The sequence below is a fragment of the Mizuhopecten yessoensis genome, unplaced genomic scaffold (genome assembly GCF_002113885.1).
Source record: "Mizuhopecten yessoensis strain PY_sf001 unplaced genomic scaffold, ASM211388v2 scaffold2329, whole genome shotgun sequence".
In the NCBI taxonomy this organism is placed as follows: domain Eukaryota; kingdom Metazoa; phylum Mollusca; class Bivalvia; order Pectinida; family Pectinidae; genus Mizuhopecten; species Mizuhopecten yessoensis.
Window position 1 is genome coordinate 105,965 of NW_018404492.1, and position 23,796 is coordinate 129,760.

General features: G+C 34.6%; 1 protein-coding gene across 1 annotated transcript; it reads left to right on the plus strand.

The window, feature by feature from the left end:
- The first annotated feature begins 460 nt into the window (after nt 1–460).
- Nucleotides 461–13,446, plus strand: LOC110445566 (very long-chain acyl-CoA synthetase-like). Its single transcript, XM_021490230.1, has 11 exons — nt 461–627; nt 873–1,248; nt 1,956–2,066; nt 3,188–3,406; nt 5,234–5,392; nt 7,665–7,789; nt 8,394–8,585; nt 8,840–8,951; nt 9,377–9,572; nt 9,962–10,059; nt 10,732–13,446. The coding sequence occupies exons 2-11, from the start codon at nt 879–881 to the stop codon at nt 11,040–11,042; spliced, it is 1,893 nt and encodes a 630-aa protein (XP_021345905.1). The 5' UTR covers nt 461–627; nt 873–878; the 3' UTR covers nt 11,043–13,446.
- The last annotated feature ends 10,350 nt before the right edge of the window (nt 13,447–23,796 follow it).

Genomic DNA, 23,796 nt, shown 5'->3' on the forward strand with positions numbered 1-23,796 from the left:
TGGCCTCATCTCCTTGCACCGTAAATTGTGCCCTTCAGTTGAATGAATTTCCCCAAGTTAACTATGCATCCTAACATACTCCAACAAAGCATTAATACATACATTTTGCAGTAGTGCATTTTGACATGTATATGATATTGAATTAAATACATGAAAACGAGAGAAAATAATGTATATACACGTACTGTTGGTAAAACTAGTTTAAAAGTGCTACTTGTCGCGCAACCTCTTTCAATATCTTTGAATTACTTCACACGCGTCACGTTTCTATAGTGTGTATATAGGGAAACATGCGCCACCGGACGATCTACTTGCATAAAGGAGGAATTTGACTCATTAGAAAACCAACGCAGGCGGGTTTTTATGTATACGTGTTTGGCAGAGTACACATTTTGTTTGATTGTGGTCTATCTGTGTATCTGCTACACTGTTATCATTCCACCTTGTCCCTTATTGTAGTTCTATATACTGACCTGTATAAAGTGATACAACAACAGCTATATGTATAGGTATAAAGGCATAGCATGGTGTTTAAGTCAGTAGTGTTATCGCACAGGGGACATGTTCTACGATAAATCTTATCTAAAGGGGCCTTACTGAGATAGTCGTACAACGACATCACGACAGGTAAGTCTCATGCGCTAACACAGATATTTGTTATCACATATTCATTTTTTTAATTAGTTAATACTAATATCATCATTTCACATTGTTCATCACGGAACTAGTGTAATTAGAACAACATGATACATGAACACTGGAACATAATATCATTTTAAATTCTCCATTGTATGCATTATGTTGCTTCATTAGCGTTGCCAAATATGTCTAATTTGACAGTATAACACTTGCTTATTTTGATTTCCAATCAGGTGACAATGCCTCCTAGCCGGAAAAACGTTCTTTATGGTGCAGCAGGAACAGTAGGTGGCGCCTTAATCGCATGGCGTTCCATGTTTCCATGGATCGGGGACGATTTGACCACCATGTTAGGCCTTAAACAAATAAGTGACAAGATGAACCCGGATCTAGACAACGGGGTTTATATCATTGATAAGTTTGAGGAGCACGTAAAGCAACATCCCAAAAAAGTGTTCTTGTATTTTGAAGATAGAGAATATAGTTATGAACTCGTCGACGCCATGGCAAATAAAATCGCAAATATAATTCTGTCCCTTGATATCTCGCCTGGCGATACAGTAGCCGCAATGATACAGAACGAACCCTCGTTTGTCTGGACACTTCTTGGTAAGTATTCCGCTGGAACCCATTGTGATACAAAGAGAATAAAATCAAACTTTATATTTCCTCCATTTTTATTAAGCTTGGTATATTCAAAGGTTCTTTTAAAGTAGAAATTAAATTTATGTTTAGGATTCCTCAATGTAGTAATATAATATACTTGTCAGTAAATAATGAAATAATTGTCCATGACAATGTTGTAAGGTTATTTACTAACCCGAAAAGCAAGCCATCATAACCTAAATTAATCAGTTTGATGTGAAATAAAGACAGCAGCCGTAACAAACCTTGAACGTTCGGGAAAATGCAAAAAAATAAAAATGTTTACAAGTAAGACAGAAATACTGAATGTGCTATGAAAAAATAGTGCCAGTGCCTTTTCGGGAGGGTAAAGGACTTTTGAATTACTTTAAAAATGGAATTGAGATATTGACATAACACTTATTGATATATTTGCCTAATGTGTACCTAACATTGATATCACTGTTATGTTGTACTTAGTGCTATCTCGTAAAATTATTTTCTTGTAATGCTTATTTTATTCTTTACAATTGCAATCCTTAGTATTAGTCAAGTGTTTCGGTCAGATATATGTTACGGTCAGATACAGTAATGATAGTACTTATATCAAGCATCACCAATCCATGTTGATTACCACCACCTTTATCACAACAATAGATATAACGTCCATTGATATAAATCATTTTTCACAGGACTACAGAAAATCGGTATGGTGGATGCCTTCATTAACTACCATCTAACTGCCGAGCCGCTTCTCCACTCCATCCGGGCCAGCAATGCCAAGGCCATCATCGTCGGCTCGGGTACGGGGGAGAATGTCTAATCAATTGATGTTAATGCATTAACCAGACTCAGAGTTATATATGTATTGTAATTACACATACATTTAATTATGTCATACAGTGTAAGAAGCGAAATAATGGTTTTAACACTATTACTTGCAGTCCGATGAGTTCTGTAAACCGTTCTTTGACTTAATAGGCAACGCAATGTCATTATAAAGGCAAACCAAAAACTTGCCAATGTTTCCCTTTTTAAATTTAACGTCAGTATTATATTTCTTTCATCGATGGTTATTAAGATCAAAGGAATGCAATGATTGTTTAAAGTGTTCCGACAAAAGGGAAGCGGCGCCCATCATACCCTTTATAAAGATAGTAATTTGCTGCAATGGATAATTAGTTTTTTAACTAGTCTTGTGCAAACCGTTCCAGAATAAACTCATGCCAATTAACTATATGATTAGGCCAATCCCGAGGTTTAATAGTCAACTATCAAAGTAAACTGACATTTACAAAATACGTTTTTATAAACTTTTCATTTTTGTGAATTCATCAATGGGATTCTACTTCTACATGTAGCAGCAAAATCTTGTAAAAAAGAAAACAGGCACCCGCATGCCGACTATCTAGGAGGCCGTTTGCTCGATTGTAATAGATATTACAGCGGGCTTATCGAGCAGGACCATCCACGTTCTGCAACGGAATGTCGTTTTGCACTGTTATGGAAGTTGATGATATACTTGTCCGTGATAAATGTATAGGTTGTTTCCATTTGCAATACTGATATTGCTGTGTAGACCACATCCTTTTACCGACCAATATTTGCTTGACATGCGCCATATCCGCACTGCACGTTCCATATCTGTTTTACTTCCAGATAATAACCTTTCAGAAAGATCACATCATATCTGCTATCGAGCTGTGCTATCGCCAACAATTCTGACATACCAAACTATGTGTACTGTGAAATATGTGATATAAAAATAATAGGGTATGCCAATTTCTGTAAGTGATTCCGAATCAATGCTAGGATATCTTGTTTTCATACTGAATAGTATACAACAGAATTCGTTAGCATAGCACATATACAGATGCATACAGATGGTTATAGAATCATATTTTTTTTATTAATCATGTTATAGGAGAAGGCTTGTTAGAATCGATTGAAGAAATAAGGAACAGCTTATCAGACAACATACCAATGTATGTACAAGGACGTTCAAAGTGTGAACTCCCGCCGGGATATCATTCGTTGGATGATGCCATGGAGAGAACACTTCCGCTTCCACTTAGTAAACACCTACGTTCACATGTAACGCTGACGTCACCAGTATGCTACATATACACATCTGGCACAACAGGTACATCGATATTTACCTTACTGAAATACGTAATAGTTTTGGTAGTTGCAATGTATTTTGTTCCAAATTGGCAGGAGTAACAATACACTATATGCTATTTAGTTTTCAAATATATCAATATTGATACTCAAAAATGTTATGTATGTTTCATCAAAAGTATTGATATCTATAAAATGATAAATCATATTGTCGAAATTAGCCGTTTAACCGACTGTATCTATATCTATGTCAAATTGATACATCAAACACCATAATTAATATGAAATAAATGTTCGTATACAAGCAAGTATAGAACGAATGCCTAGGAACTGTTACAATTTTCATATGACACAAACCAGAGTAGAAGTATTATAAATTCGTAAGTTTACTGTCAAGGCTTTAGCATAGAAAAGGTTGGTGAAGAGAATAGGCAGGTTTTATGGTCATAATTATTTGGAAATATTCTTTTTCCTCGTGCAATATGAATTTAGGTTGATGATGTGGAATTTGCTCATGTGTTAACCATGTTGTTTCGTCGTCCCTCTCCCTAATGTCATTTTGTTGACATTACTTGGATATCATCTGGGTTTACTGCTTCAAAGCTGTGTAGTTTTATCCAAGCTTGTTTTAGTATAACGTAATTAATGTACTGTTGCAAATTGGGACACATTAAAAATTGGCAACAGACATGGTTGTTTGTATGTCGGTAAAGACATCACATTTACATGAGGGAGGAGGGAGACTTGTCTTTAATAAAGCATTATTCGCCTACCTTTCCAGAAAGCAGGTCTTATTCTCCTTGACTTGCAATTGAATCTTTCCTTTGTTGATATCTAATCCTCATTGTACTGATTTTGAGATTTAATTACGATTTTGTTGATACTTCGCTATTGTCTTCACTTTGTTTCCTGTAAACGATACATCGCCAAAGAAAACATAAATGGCCTGAATGATCACATTAAATCAGCCATTCTGTATACTCAAGACTTAAAACATAGCGATGATGTCACAAGTGTCCTATGAGTGGCATGAACTGTCCACACCTGTTTTCTAAGTGCTCAACTTAATGGACAGTTGTGACAGCACATTGTAGGGAACAGATGTGCCGAGCCAATTGGAGTAATTCAGCGATATAGCTAAATAAAACTATAAGCGCATATGCTTTTTAGTATAATATGAAATCAACATATACAATACCAGCGATGTACTATCCTTAGAATTCACAACATTCAAAATTAAACAGCTAGCATACTGTACCAGCAGTGTTAATATCCATGGAAATCACCACATTCAAACGTCAACAGCTATCCTGTCTGCTTGGTGTATTCAAAATTGTCTTTCTCCTTTTCAGATAGGGATGACAAACTATTGCTTAAATCGGAAATTGTGCCCCTTATTTTCCGCTTCCATTTCCAAAATGTCAATCTCTCAAGCATCCTTAAATTTTGACTGAGTTTAAAATGATAACGTCCTCATTGCCAGGAGACATTGTGCCATATGGACACGTGTGAATCCACAGACTCCAAAATCATGCATGCATGAGGTTTGCATGAGAGTGGCAATAGGTTCACCTTATACTATCCAATAAGTTAAATGGGTCAGCGAACACCAATCGGGAATTTGTTACCTGAATCAGCATTAGAGGCATTCAGAGGGGACTTTGTTTTAAGTTATATATAAGCCTAAAACTGTCCAATAAGTGAGAGAAAGAACAGGTCTCGGCATTAACGGGCCTCGACACCTGTACTTTCTCTCACTTATTGGACAGTTTTCGGCTTATATCCATAACTTAACATACTGTAACACCAATAGACAAAAGCTTACCATATCAGTTTTTGACTGTTCCAGGTCTGCCCAAACCAGCCATATGCAATCAAGCTAAGGCGATTGGCTCCTCGAAGATTTGGTCTTCGTTTGGTTTCAATGCTGTTGACGTATCCTACGCGGTAACCCCTCTCTACCACAGTGGAGCGACTTTTCTTTGTCTGTTTAACACCATTGCTGTCGGTAAGAGATCTGGACCTAGTTCAAAATGTATCTAGAACGGCACAAAGATAACTGCTGACGTCATGCGCTATTTCCCATACAAACTTGAAAAGACTCCGCAACTTTCGTTAATAATTCATTTGATTTTGATTTATATATATATCATATTCTCGATACATAAATTGTAACAAATGACATTTTGTAAGTAACTAATCAAGTGTCGTAAAACATTTTCCGATTTAATTGCGACCAATATCCGGCGCACGCACTCAACGGAAGCCCGCCGTAATCAGGTCAGAGTTATATTTGCGGTCCGGCATGTTGTTGATGTTGATCGTGCAACCGGAGAAGGTTGAATTGGTGAAAAAATCCAGGCGTAAAATTGTTTGTTGATCTCACAGACACTTGAGACAGGCAGCTGGTGTTAGGGATCAAAGCAGAAGATACCGATAAGTTCGGTAGTGACACTGTTAAGTCGCTCGGAGTTGCAAAGACCAACTTCAGTTATAGTCTTATAAGATGAAGCTGCTATTGGCAGTACTTTAGTAGTAATATAGAAGGGCTTTGCCACACCAAATGTAAATATTTAACATTTACCACAAAACGCAAAGAGCACACATAAGTATAGAAATTCAAGAAACGGTTAATTACGGTGAGAGATCTCCCCACCCTACCCACATTTCAAACTCATAACTGCCGTACTTACTGTAGTAAAATAAAGATTTCAAAAGATATCTTTATGTGGCATATAATAACAGCATAGCCAATAAATATGTATAGCGAAATCTAAAATAAAAATCTACCCTTGTATCGTGGATCTTTGGCTTTGTCTACTGTAAAATGATGGCTTTCCGAATGTAACTGTTCAACTGTCCTATACTGTATGTTAATACTTAAGGAATGATTTTTATTTTTTCAACATTTATGAGGTCATAACAACAATGGGTTTATGGACATATTGAATGAATCGCGTTAGCGTTACATTGACGAATCATTTCAGTGTATCGATATAACAACGAATAAAACAAATAAACAGGGTTTGTTCCTGCTTATACACGGGTGCAACGCAGTGGCGAGAACAGAGTTTTTTCGCGGGGAAATGTGACACTATCGTGAGAGATCTTAGCAACCGTCAACAACAATAACACGACAAAATGTAGTTCCATATTCAATGTTTATTTGTAGCACAGGACACGTGAATACGTGGATATTTCACAAAGCACAGTTCAATAATATTTTAAGATGTAAGAATTAAGCATCTAGTTCGGTCGTTCCAAGTGAGTAGTTTTTGTAGTGTATTACTACGCAGTGTGATCAGGTTACTATCAGTTCCCACGTGCTGAGATTCTATGAACACCTGTGTTATGCATTTATGAATGTAATTTTTGTCAATGGGTCTACGCATACAGAATGTAAATATAAACATCTGCATATCAACCAAGAACCAACGGTAGCCAGGTGTCTGTAGTTCCTTAACAGCCTGCACCCGACACTGGTAGACTAATCCTCTCCTGATAGCACATCCGGGTTCGACGCGTGTTAATTGTAGTTAGTATTTAGTGGTTATTAAAAGGCCTGTTTTCATATCAGACCCCAAATTGACCCGAGCTACCTATATCAGGCCAAAGGGCCGAAGGCCTGCGGGCCTGATATAGGTTGAGGGCCAATAGGCATGTTTTAACATTTTTATCATACACCTTTTACTAATGAAAAGAAACACATTAAAACAAATAGTTTTCCGCATCGTGTTGCCATTATCCCTGCTGTCGTCAAAACTACCGGTGTCCCCCATTTCGATGTTAACAAACCTTGCCTCTTGAAACCTTTGATCATTTTCGTTGTCGATAAGTTCATCTAATTCAAGTATTCGTTGAGCTAACGACTCGAGTACTGCCTCCATGAGACTCCATTGTAGACGAGAGGTGCAGACGACAACAACAACAAACCTCTAAAATGTGAAGCGGTCACCGGACCGGTCTATGTTGAAGACCCGGATGCGGGCTGATATATCCGAAAGCGGGCTGATATCACCGGATGCGGTCTGATATCGACATGTTATTACACGGGCGGGCAATATCGATAATTGGAATTATATATTCAATTTGGTCGATATTTCAAGCAAGTATATGATACATGCTGATAACATATCCCTTAAAAGGTTAAGAGAAGTGAATTGACTCGTATTACTATGGACAATTTGATAACTTATTAGGTTAAGGATTTACCAATAGAATTCACCAGTACTGTAGCCGCGTTACGTGTATAATCTCCTATATTATCCATTGTAACCCAGGTTGTACCATGGCACTACGCCGGAAGTTCTCCGCCCGCCATTACTGGGAAGATTGTCGCAAGTACAAAGTCACCGTGGTGCATTACATTGGAGAACTCTTCCGGTATATTCTAAAAGTTCCTGAGGTATGAATAGTATTTCTGACATTTTTTATGGAGTTAAGATTATAATTTCTTCTCTACTACAGAGCTTTTTCTAAGTATCTGGAATTTCTAAATTCCCTTGAGGAATAAGAAAATATTAAAGAATACAGATGTGTAAAAATAAAAGATTTACATGGAGATATTGTATTGGTTGTCTGTAGTTTAACGTCCTCACAATAACATAGGTCATCTAATTACATCTCTCACTTCTTCATATTAAGATGAGTTCTTCAGGAACCACTGCCGCAAAAAAGAGAGCATAGAAGAGCAAAATAACAGATACAAATTCCAAGTGCATCTAAAGATCATTTTTGGTCCCTTTCCCCCCCCCCCCCCAAAAAAAACCCCACCTGGATACAGTTGCTTTTTCTGAAAAAGCCTTATTTATTTATTTATTTATATATTCATTTCTACTAAGCGTCCTTGGTTACCGTTACATTGAGTTTTAAAGTTTGAAGCTAGGGTACATGTATGTTCTAATTGTCCTAACGAATGATGTTCCTTTTATTGAATCAACTAAAACATTAATTTACTGTTTGTTAATAACAAGGTTTATTTAGTGGAATCATTATTTATTTCGTTACAGTCACCACTTGATGGAGTTCACAATATTCGAGTTGCAATGGGGAACGGTCTTCGATTGGATGTATGGAAGACGTTTCAGGACCGTTTCAAGATTCCTATGATCGTTGAACATTTTGGGGCTACCGAGGGGACATCAATCACAATTAACCTCACCAACAGAGTGGGGGCCATCGGCAGGATATCACCACTGATGGTGATATGTTCAAGTCAAACATAATGAAGTCGGGGACAATAATTGACATCTATTTATAACATTTACTATATTGAAATATCACACTGAATTTATACAGCGATTTACTCAAGTAAGGGTTTTCTCTCTTCATGTAACTAAAACCCAACTGATGTTTTTCATCAACCAGATGCCAGTAAATGAATGTTTTCAGCTTTTATTATCTTCGCATTGTCTTATCGATAAGTATAATAGTGTATGAGCTTTTTCTGTTATAGCGACTGGCTTCCAAATACAAGATGAGTGTACCGGTGCGTGTGATACGTTTTGATAGGATAACAGAGGAACCAATCAGGGGAAAGGACGGATACTGCATTGACTGCGGCGCAGGTTTATATACCTAGATCTGTTGAAAATCTATGAGATATTACCGTTGCTGTCATCCAATTGATTTTAATTTGTTTAAAGTTTGTAAAGTTTGTCATCGGAAATTTCAAAACGTGGAAAATATTGAAATATTTAATATAGGTAGGGTTTACTGTCGTTACATAAAATAAATGTAAAATTAATTATATAAAACTAAGTTTGATAGGCAGGACTGTAAATAGATAGATTAATGTAAGAAACATTTTTACGAAGTGATCTGAAAATGTATTACATAAATAATGTACTGAGCAGGTAAACTAGAACTTCAGTAAAGTACATGTAACTTGGCACATGGACAATTGGTATGTAATCCACAAAATCGAAAGATGTTATTCAATAAAATATACAGTATATGTATTTCATTGTATTAAGAAATGTAACATCAACAGGCGAAAACGGTTTGATCATTTCTGCCGTACCGGAAACTACGACACAATTCTACCTGGGATCCAAGGCGATTAATGAGAAAAAGTTCCTCCGGGACGTATTTGTCAAAGACGACGCCTACTTTAATTTTGGTGACGTAGTTGCCATTGACAAAGACTATTATTTGTACTTCCGGGACAGACTGGGGGACACATTTCGGCAAGTAACACACAAACACGGCAAATGCATGTATCAGTAATGATTCTATTCAGGAAACATGAATCCTGTACATAAAGACAATGATTTATGTTAAAGTATTGTTTCTGTTTACTGTGTTCGTCACCACTGCATATTTTGGGAATGTGTAGAAAACGATAGTGTTCATAACTTAGTATTTTTCTCCTGGTGTCAATCTAATTTTACTCGAACAACTACTGACTTTGAGCTTGAACATTGAAATGACATGCATGCGTAACCTAGCCTCCTGTATTGATCAGCATGAATGATTGTTTTATTATTGTCGTTACACTATAAACTGTACTTTTAATGTTTGTTAACAAACATTATGGAAATGATTTAAGTGTTCATGGTATGTTTTTACGTTACAGTTGGAAAAGTGAAAACGTGTCTACACGTGAGGTAGCTGAAGTGTTGAGTACCCTGTCGTTTATACAGGATATCAACGTGTACGGTGTAGAAGTACCGGGTTAGTATAGAATCTTTATGGCGAAGATTATTATTCTTATTGTTTTATTTAGCGTTATTGTTAAATATTTAACTGTTTTGGTTTACATCCATCTTCGATATGAATACTTTCTGGAATGTGTAAAACTGTGTAAGTAGGCTTTATGCCTAATTTTCTCGTTCTAGTTGGTATTCAAATGACTATGATTACCAATTAAATGTCATTCAATACCTATATTAACCTATTTTTTCTGTTTTTAATACATCTGCATTAACATTATAAAAGTTGAAATTAGTTTATCATACATGTTCAATTAAATGTATGTACCGCGTATGGTTGGTATGTGAATAGAACAGACATCTTCAAAGGAGGGTGAGCTGTATACGACGTTCACCGTTACAATTAGGTCGTCCTTATAATAATAAAAACAGTTTGTGGGAAATAGCATATACAATCGATATGAATAGCAATTACTTAAATGACTTTATAAAGTGAAAGTGTCACAGTGAAGTAAAAATAGAATTATGATATTATTATTTATAAATTGTTACAAAAGTCATCTGTATATGCATTCATGTGTTTGCATCCATTTTACTTAAACTTTAATGCGTAATAACACGTATGTTTATACTTGTGTCTATTAAGTACATCCAGTCATACTATGACTGACCAAAGGAACTTTTTATTTTGTAGATAATGATGGGAAAGCAGGAATGGCAGCTATTTTGTTAAAGGATGACGTTTCCGTAACACCGGAAATACTGCAGCAAATCTACCGGAAATGCGCAAAGTCACTTCCAGGGTATGCTCGGCCTATATTTCTACGGTTTCAGGCCAATTTCGAGGTTACCCAAACAATGAAGCATAGAAAGGTTGACCTTGTTAAAGAGGGTTATAACCCTGACCTCACAAGCGACCCTCTGTATTGTGTGGATGTAGAAAACAAAACATTTTCACCGCTAGTTTCTTCATCTTATCAACAAGTTATCAAGTCGAGGCTATAGAGAAAAATACTGTAAATCGTTTTGTATTCGTGTGAACTTTAACTTAGATACGGTGCAGATTTATTGAATTTTCCAACTCAGGTGGTGATATTTTGATATTGAGAGCAACTAGCTATGCAATTTCTATTTGCATAAGATTGATGTTAGCAAATGCGTTGTTTCGTTATATAATGCGAAAATTAGTATCCCTCAAAAATAAAGATAGGATATTTGTTAAAGGAAAATAGTATGAAATAACATAAGAAAAAACTACTCTGCGTCAATCATTCAAGAGCGACTACTCGTTTAGCCTTACATGACAAAAATACATTCTGTTTACGTCACATTATACTATGTCAGGAACGATAACTCAGATTATCCTAGAGTCTATCCTGTACAGTACAATGATGGCAAGATGATTCACGTCCCCTCTCAAATTCTGGGAACCTATTGATATTACTTCTTTTTTCAATAATGGTGACATTGTACTATCTTGCTGGGAAATTGTCTGTAAATTTTATAAAAAAAAACGACTGTCGGACTCCTGAAACGTCAGAACGTTAAATGAAAGTATTGACAGGCAATTTACTCCTATATTTTTGTCTTTCCTTTTTCACCCTAGATAGCGACCATACGTTGTGATTATCCAGGACATTAAAGGTTTATAACGTGAGTTGCATTTGGTCGGGTTTGTTCATATTTTTGATGATCATACATACGATGAACTTTTGTTATTACATCGGTTGTTGAGGGGGAGTACGTAACAGTCTATTTCAATTATAAAATGTACTAACCTTTCAAGACACTATATTGATCAGTGTGCTTTTGTAATTTGATTTTTACAGGGGCGTAGGTGTCCTGTCATGTAAGCAAAGAAGCAGTTCCATACACATACAGTATTCATAAATATTATATTTAATTCAATATTATTGTATTAATTATGTGTAGTTCGAAACCGAAATAGTGATGTACCGTCTTGATGGAAGAAATTCTTAAAAGGGTTCCTTAAATAAATAATAACTTTGTAAAAAAAGTCTTAATTATTAAATGCATCCAACACTCAAATTTTGCTCCCAAAACCCAATGAAGAGCACCTAAGATCTAGATATCCAATGATCCCTGGAAAAGTAGCGGTCTCCCTAAGATAACTAGATCACAACGTGTGCTTGCACATCGTTAACTGATAAGCTAAACGTTGTTTAACAAATATGATACTATGATATAGTGTGTGATTAGTTTTTTCGACTTACTCTCTATTGATTGGTGTAAACTTATCACATACCTCAACAAGAGTAGCGCAATGGTACTTAAAACAGATTAAACAATTATTATATTTATTAAGTTGTAAACCTTAATTCCTAAAAGTGTCTATCAAATAACATTTTAATACATGATATAATTTGATAATTAATTTTGATATATAGAGTGGCTTTTATTGTGTGTTAGATTTATGCCAATAGAAATTCGATGTTGCAATACGAAGGTGAGCCTATAAGTATTACCTAATGGGCGAAATAGCGATTGGAATCTTATTTATATAACACATAGTAGTCAATATAAAATGATGGAGACTGAGATGGATATTCGTTGTGTTGTACATTTCCCACATTGTCATCGCACATAGAAATAATCGAACCATTTACGTCGTCACAAAACGAGATAAACATATTTCGTCAATAGATCAGTACCATACATATGTTTAAGCAGATTAAAGAAAATCAGCTCTTACAACATACATGTACAATGAACCGTTTAGCTGTCAACTCATCCCCCCTTTGTCGTTGGTAATAATAACAATGAAGAAGAATATAATACATTTAACTCAATTAAATTAAGAATAAAACATGAAGTGAAATGAAGGAAAATGTGTACCGGACATTGATAGAAAAATCACCCGATTGTGCTATCTGATATTGATATATCAATTTTGATCTTGCCCCATCAAATAAAATAATGCGATAACGCCAATACACATTTAAAATGACGTCGTAGGCAACACAGAAGCGCGATGATTGTCTGGGCTGCGATATCCATTATGCGTAATTCCACGTGATACTTGTTACCGCTTCGAGTATTTTCAGATACATCTACATCTAGATATGCATACAGGAATATGTCTCATTCGTAATAACGACAATATAATCCAATATGGACACTGGATCCGAAGAAACAAACGTTCGTTGGATACGTATTACTGCAATGGATATATACGCAAAATAATAAGAACAGTGCAGAGAAGGGAATTTGGCAGATTTTTAGGGCAATTCACTCCCTTTTCAAGACAATTCAGGGCACTATGAAACCAATACTACAACATAAAATACATAAACACAAATCAGTTATCACTTATGAAACATACTGTTGTTATCGCAAATCCCTTCTTTAAGTATGTAACCGAAGACATATTATCGTAAAAAAACCATCTTGAGGAAATAAATAAAAAAAAATGTATATGTGCGTGTTTTTTTTTTTTTATCTAAGAGGTACACGTGGTATAACATAAATAGTATTTCAAGTGGTGAACTTGAGGTAGATAAACGCAAAACGCTTGATAACAAGGAAATTTTGAAAAATTCTACAGTTAACTTTTTGAAAAAGACCCTACACGACCAATCTTCCACAGGCATTGTTACACCATAGTTTACACTGAAGGGAACCCAGCTTCATGAACTACATGTACTACATGGGATAAATGGCAGATAAATATAACGAAGATGACATATTTGTTATGATCACTAATTTAATTTGTCCATGTTTGTATGTTGTCAAATTAATATCTAATATCATTCCAAAAGCCGTAAACATGAATCATGCGGTCATGACCTTTCAGATAAATCATTAGGCTCCGAGTACACTATTGTATTGCTAATATAGAATGAAATACGTTAAGTAGAACTATTTATTGACTTAGAAGAGAACCTGTCGGTTGTTTTTTCATAAATCATATTGGGATTGACTTCCATTTATTGTGGAGGTACATCAGTACGTTAAATGATCCGCCATTCATACTTGGCTTTACAGAAAGTAAATTAAAAGTTTATTTGTAAAACGTACTTCACCTAAACTTAAGAGTATCAGCATCATAACATCACATATGCATTCCTGATTAGTAGAAGACTCGTTGGAGACTAGCTAAGCAGTGCTATTAGTCCATCGGTATTTTTATATGAACTTAACTTAAGTCTTATTAGAAAAATAATGCAGACAGACAAATTATATGAACTTGATTTTCATATTTTTATTCACGTTCAGGATATATTAACAAGTACCCTAAAATCCGGAATAAACCTGATTTGAAAATATGTGTACTATTATGTCAGATTATTTAGAAAATAAGCCGTGTACTAGTTTGTCAGGTTATCCAAGACATAAGCCGGATTTGATGAAAAACGCCAGTCATCAACGCTCCCGGCCCAAACACGATTGACAGATACTTATCACATTACAGGATTAACTATTTCAGTACGATACCTGGACACTTCCATGTATCAGTAAATAAAGCATCGCAGGTGGTAGAAAGAATTGATCCCTCTGCTTAAATTTTTTCTATAGAAGACGTTTGATCATTCATGTGCTCATTCTTTATTCGAATAATTATTAGCTAATAGGAAAATGATCAGTTCACTTAAAAGATACCGCTATATATACAGTTCAAAGTGACATGTGATTGCATACCTTGGTATGGATGAATTTGCTGAATAACAACAATAAGAGGACTAATCCAGCATATTTGTGACACATATTAGATTTTCCCGGATAAATCGCTCTGTAAACTGTTGTTATTGTGTTGATATTATGGTTTACGGTTAAATACAAAAAAAGACATGTGCCTAGCAATCGGAAATCAAAATATATAAAACAAAACTGAATCAAACAAAACTGAATCAAACAAAACTGAATCAAACAAAACTGAGAAATAAAAAGAAAATGCCACTAACCGCGAAGAGCCAGAAAAGGAAGGCATATGAGTGATTAACACATTACGACAAAGAACATATGTTTGTGTTTAACTATGGCGGGTAATTAGGCAGACAACTCTGATGCTTAGAATGGTCGGGTGGTGCAGTGGATAGCGCAGTTGCCTTTCATCAAGGTGGCCGGGGTTCGATTCCCCGATCGGACGTGAAAAGGTTAGGGTCACCTGCACCAACCATGGGTTTTCTCCGGGTACTCCGGTTTCCTCCAACACTAAGACCCTCACGCGCTAACATCCGGGCCAACAAGAGTGATTTATATAATTTGAAATAAAGTTTAAGTTTATATTTACACATATACTACACTTTTGTTGGAGATGTTTGTTAATTGTTGACCATAAATCGGTAACTATCAACATGTAAAGCTCACGATGGCGCCTGTCTGAGACATAATTACAAAATATACCTTGTAAACTGTAAACGATGTGAACATGTGAAGCTCACGATGGAGCCTGTTTGAGACATAATTACAAAATATACCGTGTAAACTGTAAACGATGTGAATATAACTTGTAATAATATACATTTGGTGTTTAACAACAATTAAAGGCTTCAAACAAAACGAAACATCCTGTGATATAATGGACAATTTCATGTATATATTGTTCTATGTGAAATACGTATAAAACCTATTTTTCAATGCAAAGACGGAAAATTGAATCGCTTTTATTCTTTTAATTTGTGTCAATCCTTTATTTTATAATGTATGTTGGTAACATCTCTTTGTACAGAGTATAACGTTATTTTTAAGTAGATATATACATATAATTTTTTCTGAAGTACATGTATTTCTTTTAATTAATAACATCAATGTAATCTAATTAGATATGTAGACTATCAGTGTTGACTGTGACTTGGCAATGTTTCACTTTACTGTTGGGTTTTTATACACAATGGACTAATCTGATACGCTAGTTTGTTTCCACCGCAATACGTCATGTGTCGACCGCGCACGTCGTCTCCTACATCAGTACCGAGCAATATCATACACGGAAACCATAAAATTCAGCCTTCACTGTCACTGCTGCGGCGGGATGATAGAGTTATGGCGACAACGCGACACCTTTATTCATTTTACAGTTGAGCACTCTACCTAGTAATTGAAAACTGAGCTTCGAATTGTGTCAATTTTGTATCAATATACCTGCTTTGTCAGATTGACGTGTTGAGTAGGAACATTTTCCCTCACTTGAAACATTTCTTTATTATTGAACGAAATCTATGTTAACGATTGATCGTTTGTTGTTACAATCCTTTGACAATGTGTTGTTTAGTCCTTCATAACATTGTTTTCTGTTGGTTGACAACATCATCGTAATTTTCATGGTTTTGTATTTTGATTTTTACTTTTCTAACTTAGTTCGCGAAATAAAGTGTGTGAAATTCAAATGCAAGAACTATTGCCCACGCCTAACCAATCACATACATTTATAGCCCGCAAGACCGCCTCGCAAACACGTACAATAGAATTATATGACAAATCCTATAAAAAGTTATTAAAAGGTACCAGGAAGTGACATTCAGATTGTCACATAACTACAATCACTTGCACGGTATCAAACAAAATATATAAATGGTGTGATGTAGCAGTATTGCCAAATTATTCTCGAAGAACAACAAACCCACAATACATCGTTGATGTTTTAACTTTATGACTACTCGCGGAAATAATTCCAGCTCAAATAAAAAAGGGAAATTTGCTAGCACACATATACAACCAGATGAACACTTATCTGGGATGGACACCTCAACCAAAATTAGTTCTCAAAGTTACATATTGACAAATATAACATTTGGACGTTCATTTTAGTTGCGAAAAAGTGACTTTCGGATGGATCTTATTTCAACATGAAAGATCTGGTTCATTTTGGCAGACTGACGATATTATTTATTGCAGAATGTATGCATACTGTATGAACAAATATGAATTTCCACAGGTGGCTAGTGTTCAAAAGAAGCGTCAATTTTATTATCTATTATATAATTTAGACACGGTGACTTTTCCAGTTTATATACAGTTACAGGAACTGTATTTTATTTCTTAAGATCAGTTTGAATTTTCATTTTTTTGGCCTATAGCATCACGGAGGGAGACGCAACAGCTGTTATGATGCAGTGTAATTCAATTACCAAATTTGATAGGTGAAATCACATATGTGTATCTTGCGTTCATCTTTGAAAAGTTTAAAGGCAGATTATTTTACCAGAAATAGTTTTGATCGTTCTATAGCAACTAGCTAGATATTATAATATCATAGCATGGCATTCGTATCATACAAAGAAATGACTATTGATTCTAGTTTGAGTAGTTTGACCATTTTGTATGACACCGCAAGACAAATGTAATATGAACACGTAAACAACTGTTGCTTATAGAGAATAGTTTATGATTAATAATTTGGTATATCATTATAGCGTATAGGTATAATACATGTACATTTTAACCTATTTAAGGTGGTGTTCCAGCTAATGTTAAACTTCCCATAGAAACCACCCACACCCGGATTTTTTCCAAACTTTGCATGTTTGTAGTACTATAAATGGCAATGCAAAATATACACCTGAATTTTCATCTTTTAGATTAAAAAGGTCCAAAGGGCCCACATGTTCAGTGAACTGACCATATGTCAAAACATGCGTCAATGACATGTTCTTGTACCAACTTTTTCATAAATTCTTATTTTGTTACCTTCCTGAAACATTATTCAAATTTCGATTGGTATATTGGTATATAGATAGTTTAAGGGGAAAAGTAGTAGATTTGTAACATTTTCAAATATAAAAACTTTGTATGATAGTAGTCTTGTCATCCATTTTGATTTACTTAAAATTAGCTTCAATATGTGTTTTATCACCTGTTAAAAATTTGAAATAATTGAAATCCAGGAAAATAGTTTTCGAACTACTTAAACACTAATGTTGCAAAATTTTGGATTTGAGAAAAGTGTCTCCAGTTCATAAAAAACTTAAAGGGGTAATGCACAGCATAGTTACATAATAATTTGATCATTATAAGCTGTATATATAATTTGATGTTAATATTTGAAAACATTATAATTATATAATGCAGAAATAGCCTGAACAATGTTTTTTCTTTGTTTTCTATCAAATCTTTATATTTGTTGTGGTTTTCCAGCATTTGAATAATACTTGTCAATGAATATACTTAAATAATATTTGCTTGCAAAAATGTTCTCATAAAGCATGCGCAACAAAATCAACCCGTCACATCAACAAGTTCAGCATAACAATGTATTAACCCTCACTTAGCCAATGTCTCTTTATTTTGCAAGTCAATATCCAAATGTGTTATCAATAGTTGCTTAATAAGGACTAAAATAATAACTATATTGGTCTTTATTGAACAACATGTAAACATAATAAGTAATTACACATATGAGTAAAACCTGGTGTCATTCCACATTGTGCCTGAACATGTATTATTCAAATGAAAAAAGGCCAAAGGGGCACCCTTGCTAATGTCTACACTTTATATTTAAGATGTATAATAAGGCTGGTACTAAATCATTGAACATCTGAATATTGAAATGTAATATACCTTAGGCATAGCTGACAACATAAGCCATAGTCAACTAGTGTATATGTAAATGTAATTAATATAACACATTTTATGCAAAACTATTATTTTATGGCAGAAACACAGTTTCCTTTTAGGGTCACTCAAACCAGGCAGGTTAATAGATAGAGACCAGACAACTAGTTAACCACACACACATATCGGCAACTTTGCTTACTTACAAAATATTATATAATTATTTACGTTAATGGAGAAAATTAACTTTTTTATGTAAATACTTCCAACACTGTTGCATTATGGCCTATTACCAGGTATGGCCTATTCCATATCATATATAACATTAATTAATGCTAAATTACCTCTACCTATTAATACATATATATTATATTATGTCATATTCACATAAAACATCATTATTTTCAAGTTAGGGTAGATTCTAAATATCTATTTTTCGTTAAAATGACTTTAAGGATGTTTGACATCATTTCTGTCACTACAAACTACCTATGTTCATTATGCTAGAAAACTATTTTCCCGAATTTTATTTTTTCTGAAATTACTTGTGTGTACAGAGAATACATGTAACCTATTTTGGAAATGGTTTTAAATGGTGGACAAAGGTTATGACATAATGGTTTGATGACTTAAACTTCAAAATTGAGATCTGATAAATTGAAAAATAATTCATATCCCCCACCCCACCCCAAGTTGACTTGTGAAAAAAAGTTAAGTTGCCTTGTGAGTAAAGTTATCATTCCAAAATGATAATTATTGATGTGGAAATGAAGTTACAAATGTCTGCAACAAATCTGAGAGAACAATATGTCCCAAAATGTAGAAAAGGGGTATCTTTGCGGCACTTAAAGATATTTAGTGTAAAAAAGTGAATTTCAGGCCCTGTGGACCTTTTACATTTCACAACTGGAAAAGGAATGACATATTCAGGTATGGTTTAGTATACTCTAAAATACTGCAAAGTTTTTAATAAACGGAGGGTTGGTGGTTTTGGAATCCCACCTTTTTACACTATTTGATTTCATTTTACAAATGTAGAAAAGGGGTATCTCTGCGGCACTTAAAGATATTTAGTGTAAAAAAGTGAATTTCAGGCCCTGTGGACCTTTTACATTTCACAACTGGAAAAGGAATGACATATTCAGGTATGGTTTAGTATACTCTAAAATACTGCAAAGTTTTTAAAAAACGGAGGGTTGGTGGTTTTGGAATCCCACCTTTTTACACTATTTGATTTCATTTTACAAATGGAAGTCTAAAATACCAGGCGTCTTAGTCTTAATCACATACATATATATTGTTTACTTCATTTTGACATACTTTTCCTTAGCTGAAAGTCGAGTAAGAACCAAGAAAATGTGAACCAACTATCGAATATAACACATCACAGTTTGTACTGAAAGATGAACGTAACATACACACTAAAATACCCAACGTCACACTGGTCCATATAAACAAGCTGGTTAATGGAAGGCTATTCGATAGAAATGTTTCCTTAATTAAGGATTGAATAATACTTTGGTCGATGAGAGTGGTGCAATCAGTACGTTGTAACAAAATTATCATGAATTAATTTAAAGTTCATTAAATGTGTCTCAAGACCAACATTTCATCAATCAGAGAAATCAAGAAAAGCGATATCCGATCATTATATTACAATTAATCCAATTTGTTAATACCTCAAACTCGTGTAAGTCTAGCATTAAAAACGTAATATATATTGGAGCTTTTTCAAGTCTGTCTGTAAACTTGACTGCATTTATTGATGTCCGTTGTCATGGACATGGACCGTGTCGGAAATAATTCACTCCGAAGAGAACATCGTTATGATACAAATGAACAGAACAATTTTGTATTGCTTATTTCTATAATTATTCAAGGTACTGCCTATGTCGTTGCGGGTGATTTGTACAGGCTATGCGGTGTGGAGTAAGACACAAATTTATACTTCCATGCAATCTTAGTTTTCACGTTGTTACTCAAACAGTGTATTACATACCACATATCAACATACACCAGCTACTTCAGGTTTTTAAGCGCAGTGACATATTAGCTTAGATAAGACTACCGCTTAAACAGTTACGTTTACATCATATATTTATCACCTCGGATCATTGTTTAATTGTTTGATAAGTCAAGAGTATTAAAATCCTCAAATGTCATGATTGATGTCATATTCAAGATAATATAATTTAATTTATGCATTAAGTACAGAGAAAAAAAAACATTCTTAGAGTTATGGATTATAATAAATGTTATATTCAACACTCGACATGTCACTTCATTCTTAAAATATACCCTATTATATAAGGTCATAGTTTATACTTCAGTGTAAAGTCACTTTATTTTTCATAAACCGTAAACAAAGAATGAATTAAAACATGAGTGAATTTTTCCATCATTTGTCAATTAGTACAACCATTAAGTATATTATCTTCCTCATTATCCATTATGTAGTTTATGTCGTAGTGTCAAACACTACGCCTTTGGGTTGTGATAACTTACATAAAATGTTCTACCCTGGGTTCTCTAGGCAATACAAAAATATCATACAGCTTTGCAAAAGGATACTGTTTGGGAGGTGTTGGGAAAAGTAGATATGACACTTCCCTCTCTGAAAAGCAGCCAAGGTTCCAATTTCGGATTGGCAGTGAAAATATATGTGCTAGTCTGTCCGACCACGTGGGTTTCTCTGGTCTCCAGCATTATAACACCCTGCCTAAGCGAAATTGATATAAGTTTATAAAACTGGCATCATATTGTTCTAAACTATGCAACGTTTATATACGTATAAGAAAGTTGCTAACTGTAGGATTTCCGAAATGTATTGAAAGCATGTGAATATAATAACATAGCGAATATTAAAACAGGTATGCTAATCAAAACAAATAGTTTATCAAATACAAATTTAATGTTTTTCTGCATCTATCAGAAAGTTTTAAGTGTAACTATTGATAACAAATTGCATTTGTCCAGTTATGTCACGATTTCTTCAGAGTTGATGAACGACATATCATTATTACGTGGGAAGAGAGACAAAATATTTGCCAAAAACCTGTTTTATCATTCATACATACACCTTCATTGAAATTCCATTAAACTAAATAATTCACAATTTTACTAAATTGTTGCAGAAAAGTATAAGAAAACTCTTCTACGAACGTGCTACCAAGTAATAATTTGTTTAAATAAAGTAACATAATATATATACTGTCTTCTTTTTATAATAGAGTATGCAAATTATGCATACGAATTTATTTATCTATAACTAATGAACAAATGTTGCTATTATAAACATCACACTAAACATATAAGCATGTGATGGTACCTTACAAAATGGAATTTTATACTTAAGCCCTTTACTTAAATTTCAAGTTTTTTGTCTTATGGTTTAGCTTATAGTATTCTATCTAATAGCTGAATGTTTTATTGGTCAAACTTTTGTAATCAAGAAAGGCTGATATATTGCTACTGTTAAAAGGAAAGGAAACCAATGTATCAATCTCGACGAAAACATCATTGAGATATACACTTAAGTATGGTTTACGACTAGTGTAACTGTGATATACACTGTAGTATGGCTGACGAATAGTGTTACTGTGATATACACTGTAGTATGGCTGACGAATAGTGTAACTGTGATATACACTGTAGTATGGCTGACGACTAGTGTCATTGTGATATACACTGTAGTATGACTGACAAATAGTGTAACTGTGATATAAACTGTTGTATGGCTGACGAATAGTGTAACTGTGATATGCACTGTAGTATGACTGACGACCTGTATTATTGAGATATACACTGTAGTATGGCTGACGAATAGTGTTACTGTGATATACACTGTAGTATGACAGACGACCTGTGTCATTGTGATGTACACTGTAGTATGACTGATATCTAGTGTTATCGTGATATACGTTGAAGCATGGCTGATATCTAGTGTTATCGTGATATACGTTGAAGCATGACTGATGTCTAGTGTTATCGTGATATACGTTGAAGTATGGCTGATATCTAGTGTTATCGTGATAGCATGGCTGATGTCTAGTGTTATCGTGATATACGTTGAAGTATGGCTGATGTTTAGTGCTATCGTGATATACGTTGAAGTATGGCTGATGTCTAGTGTTATCGTGATAAACACTGTACGTAGTATAACTGACAACTAACATCATTGTGTTAACACTGTAGTATGGCTGACGACCAGTGTTATTGAGATATGCACTGTAGTATGGCTGACGACCAGTGTTATTTTAATATACACTGTAGTATGGCTGGCCAATTATGTCATTGTGATATACACTGCAGTATGGCTAACGACAAGTGTTATTATGTCAGTATGGCTGTCGACGAGTGTCCTTTGATATACACTGTAGTATGACTGACGACTAGTGTCATTGTGATATACAATGCATTATAGCTGACGACAAGTGTTATTGTGATATGCATTAAAGTATGGCTGACATCTAATGTTATTGTATTATATACTGTAGTAAGGCTGACATTTACTTTGAATCTGATATACACTGTAGTATGACTGACTACTAGTGTCATTGTGATAAACACTATAGCTTGGCTGACGACTGATGGCACTGTGATATAAACTAAAGTATGACTGACGACTGATGTCATTGTGATAAACAATGTAGTATGTCTGACGACTGATGGCATTGTGATATAAACTTCTAGTGTTATCGTGATATACGTTGAAGTATGGCTGATATCTAGTGTTATCGTGATAGCATGGCTGTTGTCTAGTGTTATAGTGATATACGTTGAAGTATGGCTGATGTCTAGTGTTATCGTGATATACGTTGAAGTATGGCTGATATCTAGTGTTATCGTGATAGCATGGCTGATGTCTAGTGTTATCGTGATATACGTTGAAGTATGGCTGATGTCTAGTGTTATCGTGATAACACTAGACATCAGCCATGCTATCACGATAACACTAGATATCAGCCATACTTCAACGTATATCACGATAACACTAGAAGTTTATATCACAATGCCATCAGTCGTCAGACATACTACATTGTTTATCACAATGACATCAGCCGTCAGTCATACTTTAGTTTATATCACAGTGCCATCAGTCGTCAGTCATACTACAACGTATATCACAATGACTCTAGTCATCAGTCATGCTACAACGTATATCACAATGACACTAGTTGTCATCCATACCACAGTTAATATCCTAATATCACAACTCGTCAGCCATACTACAGTTGATATCACAATG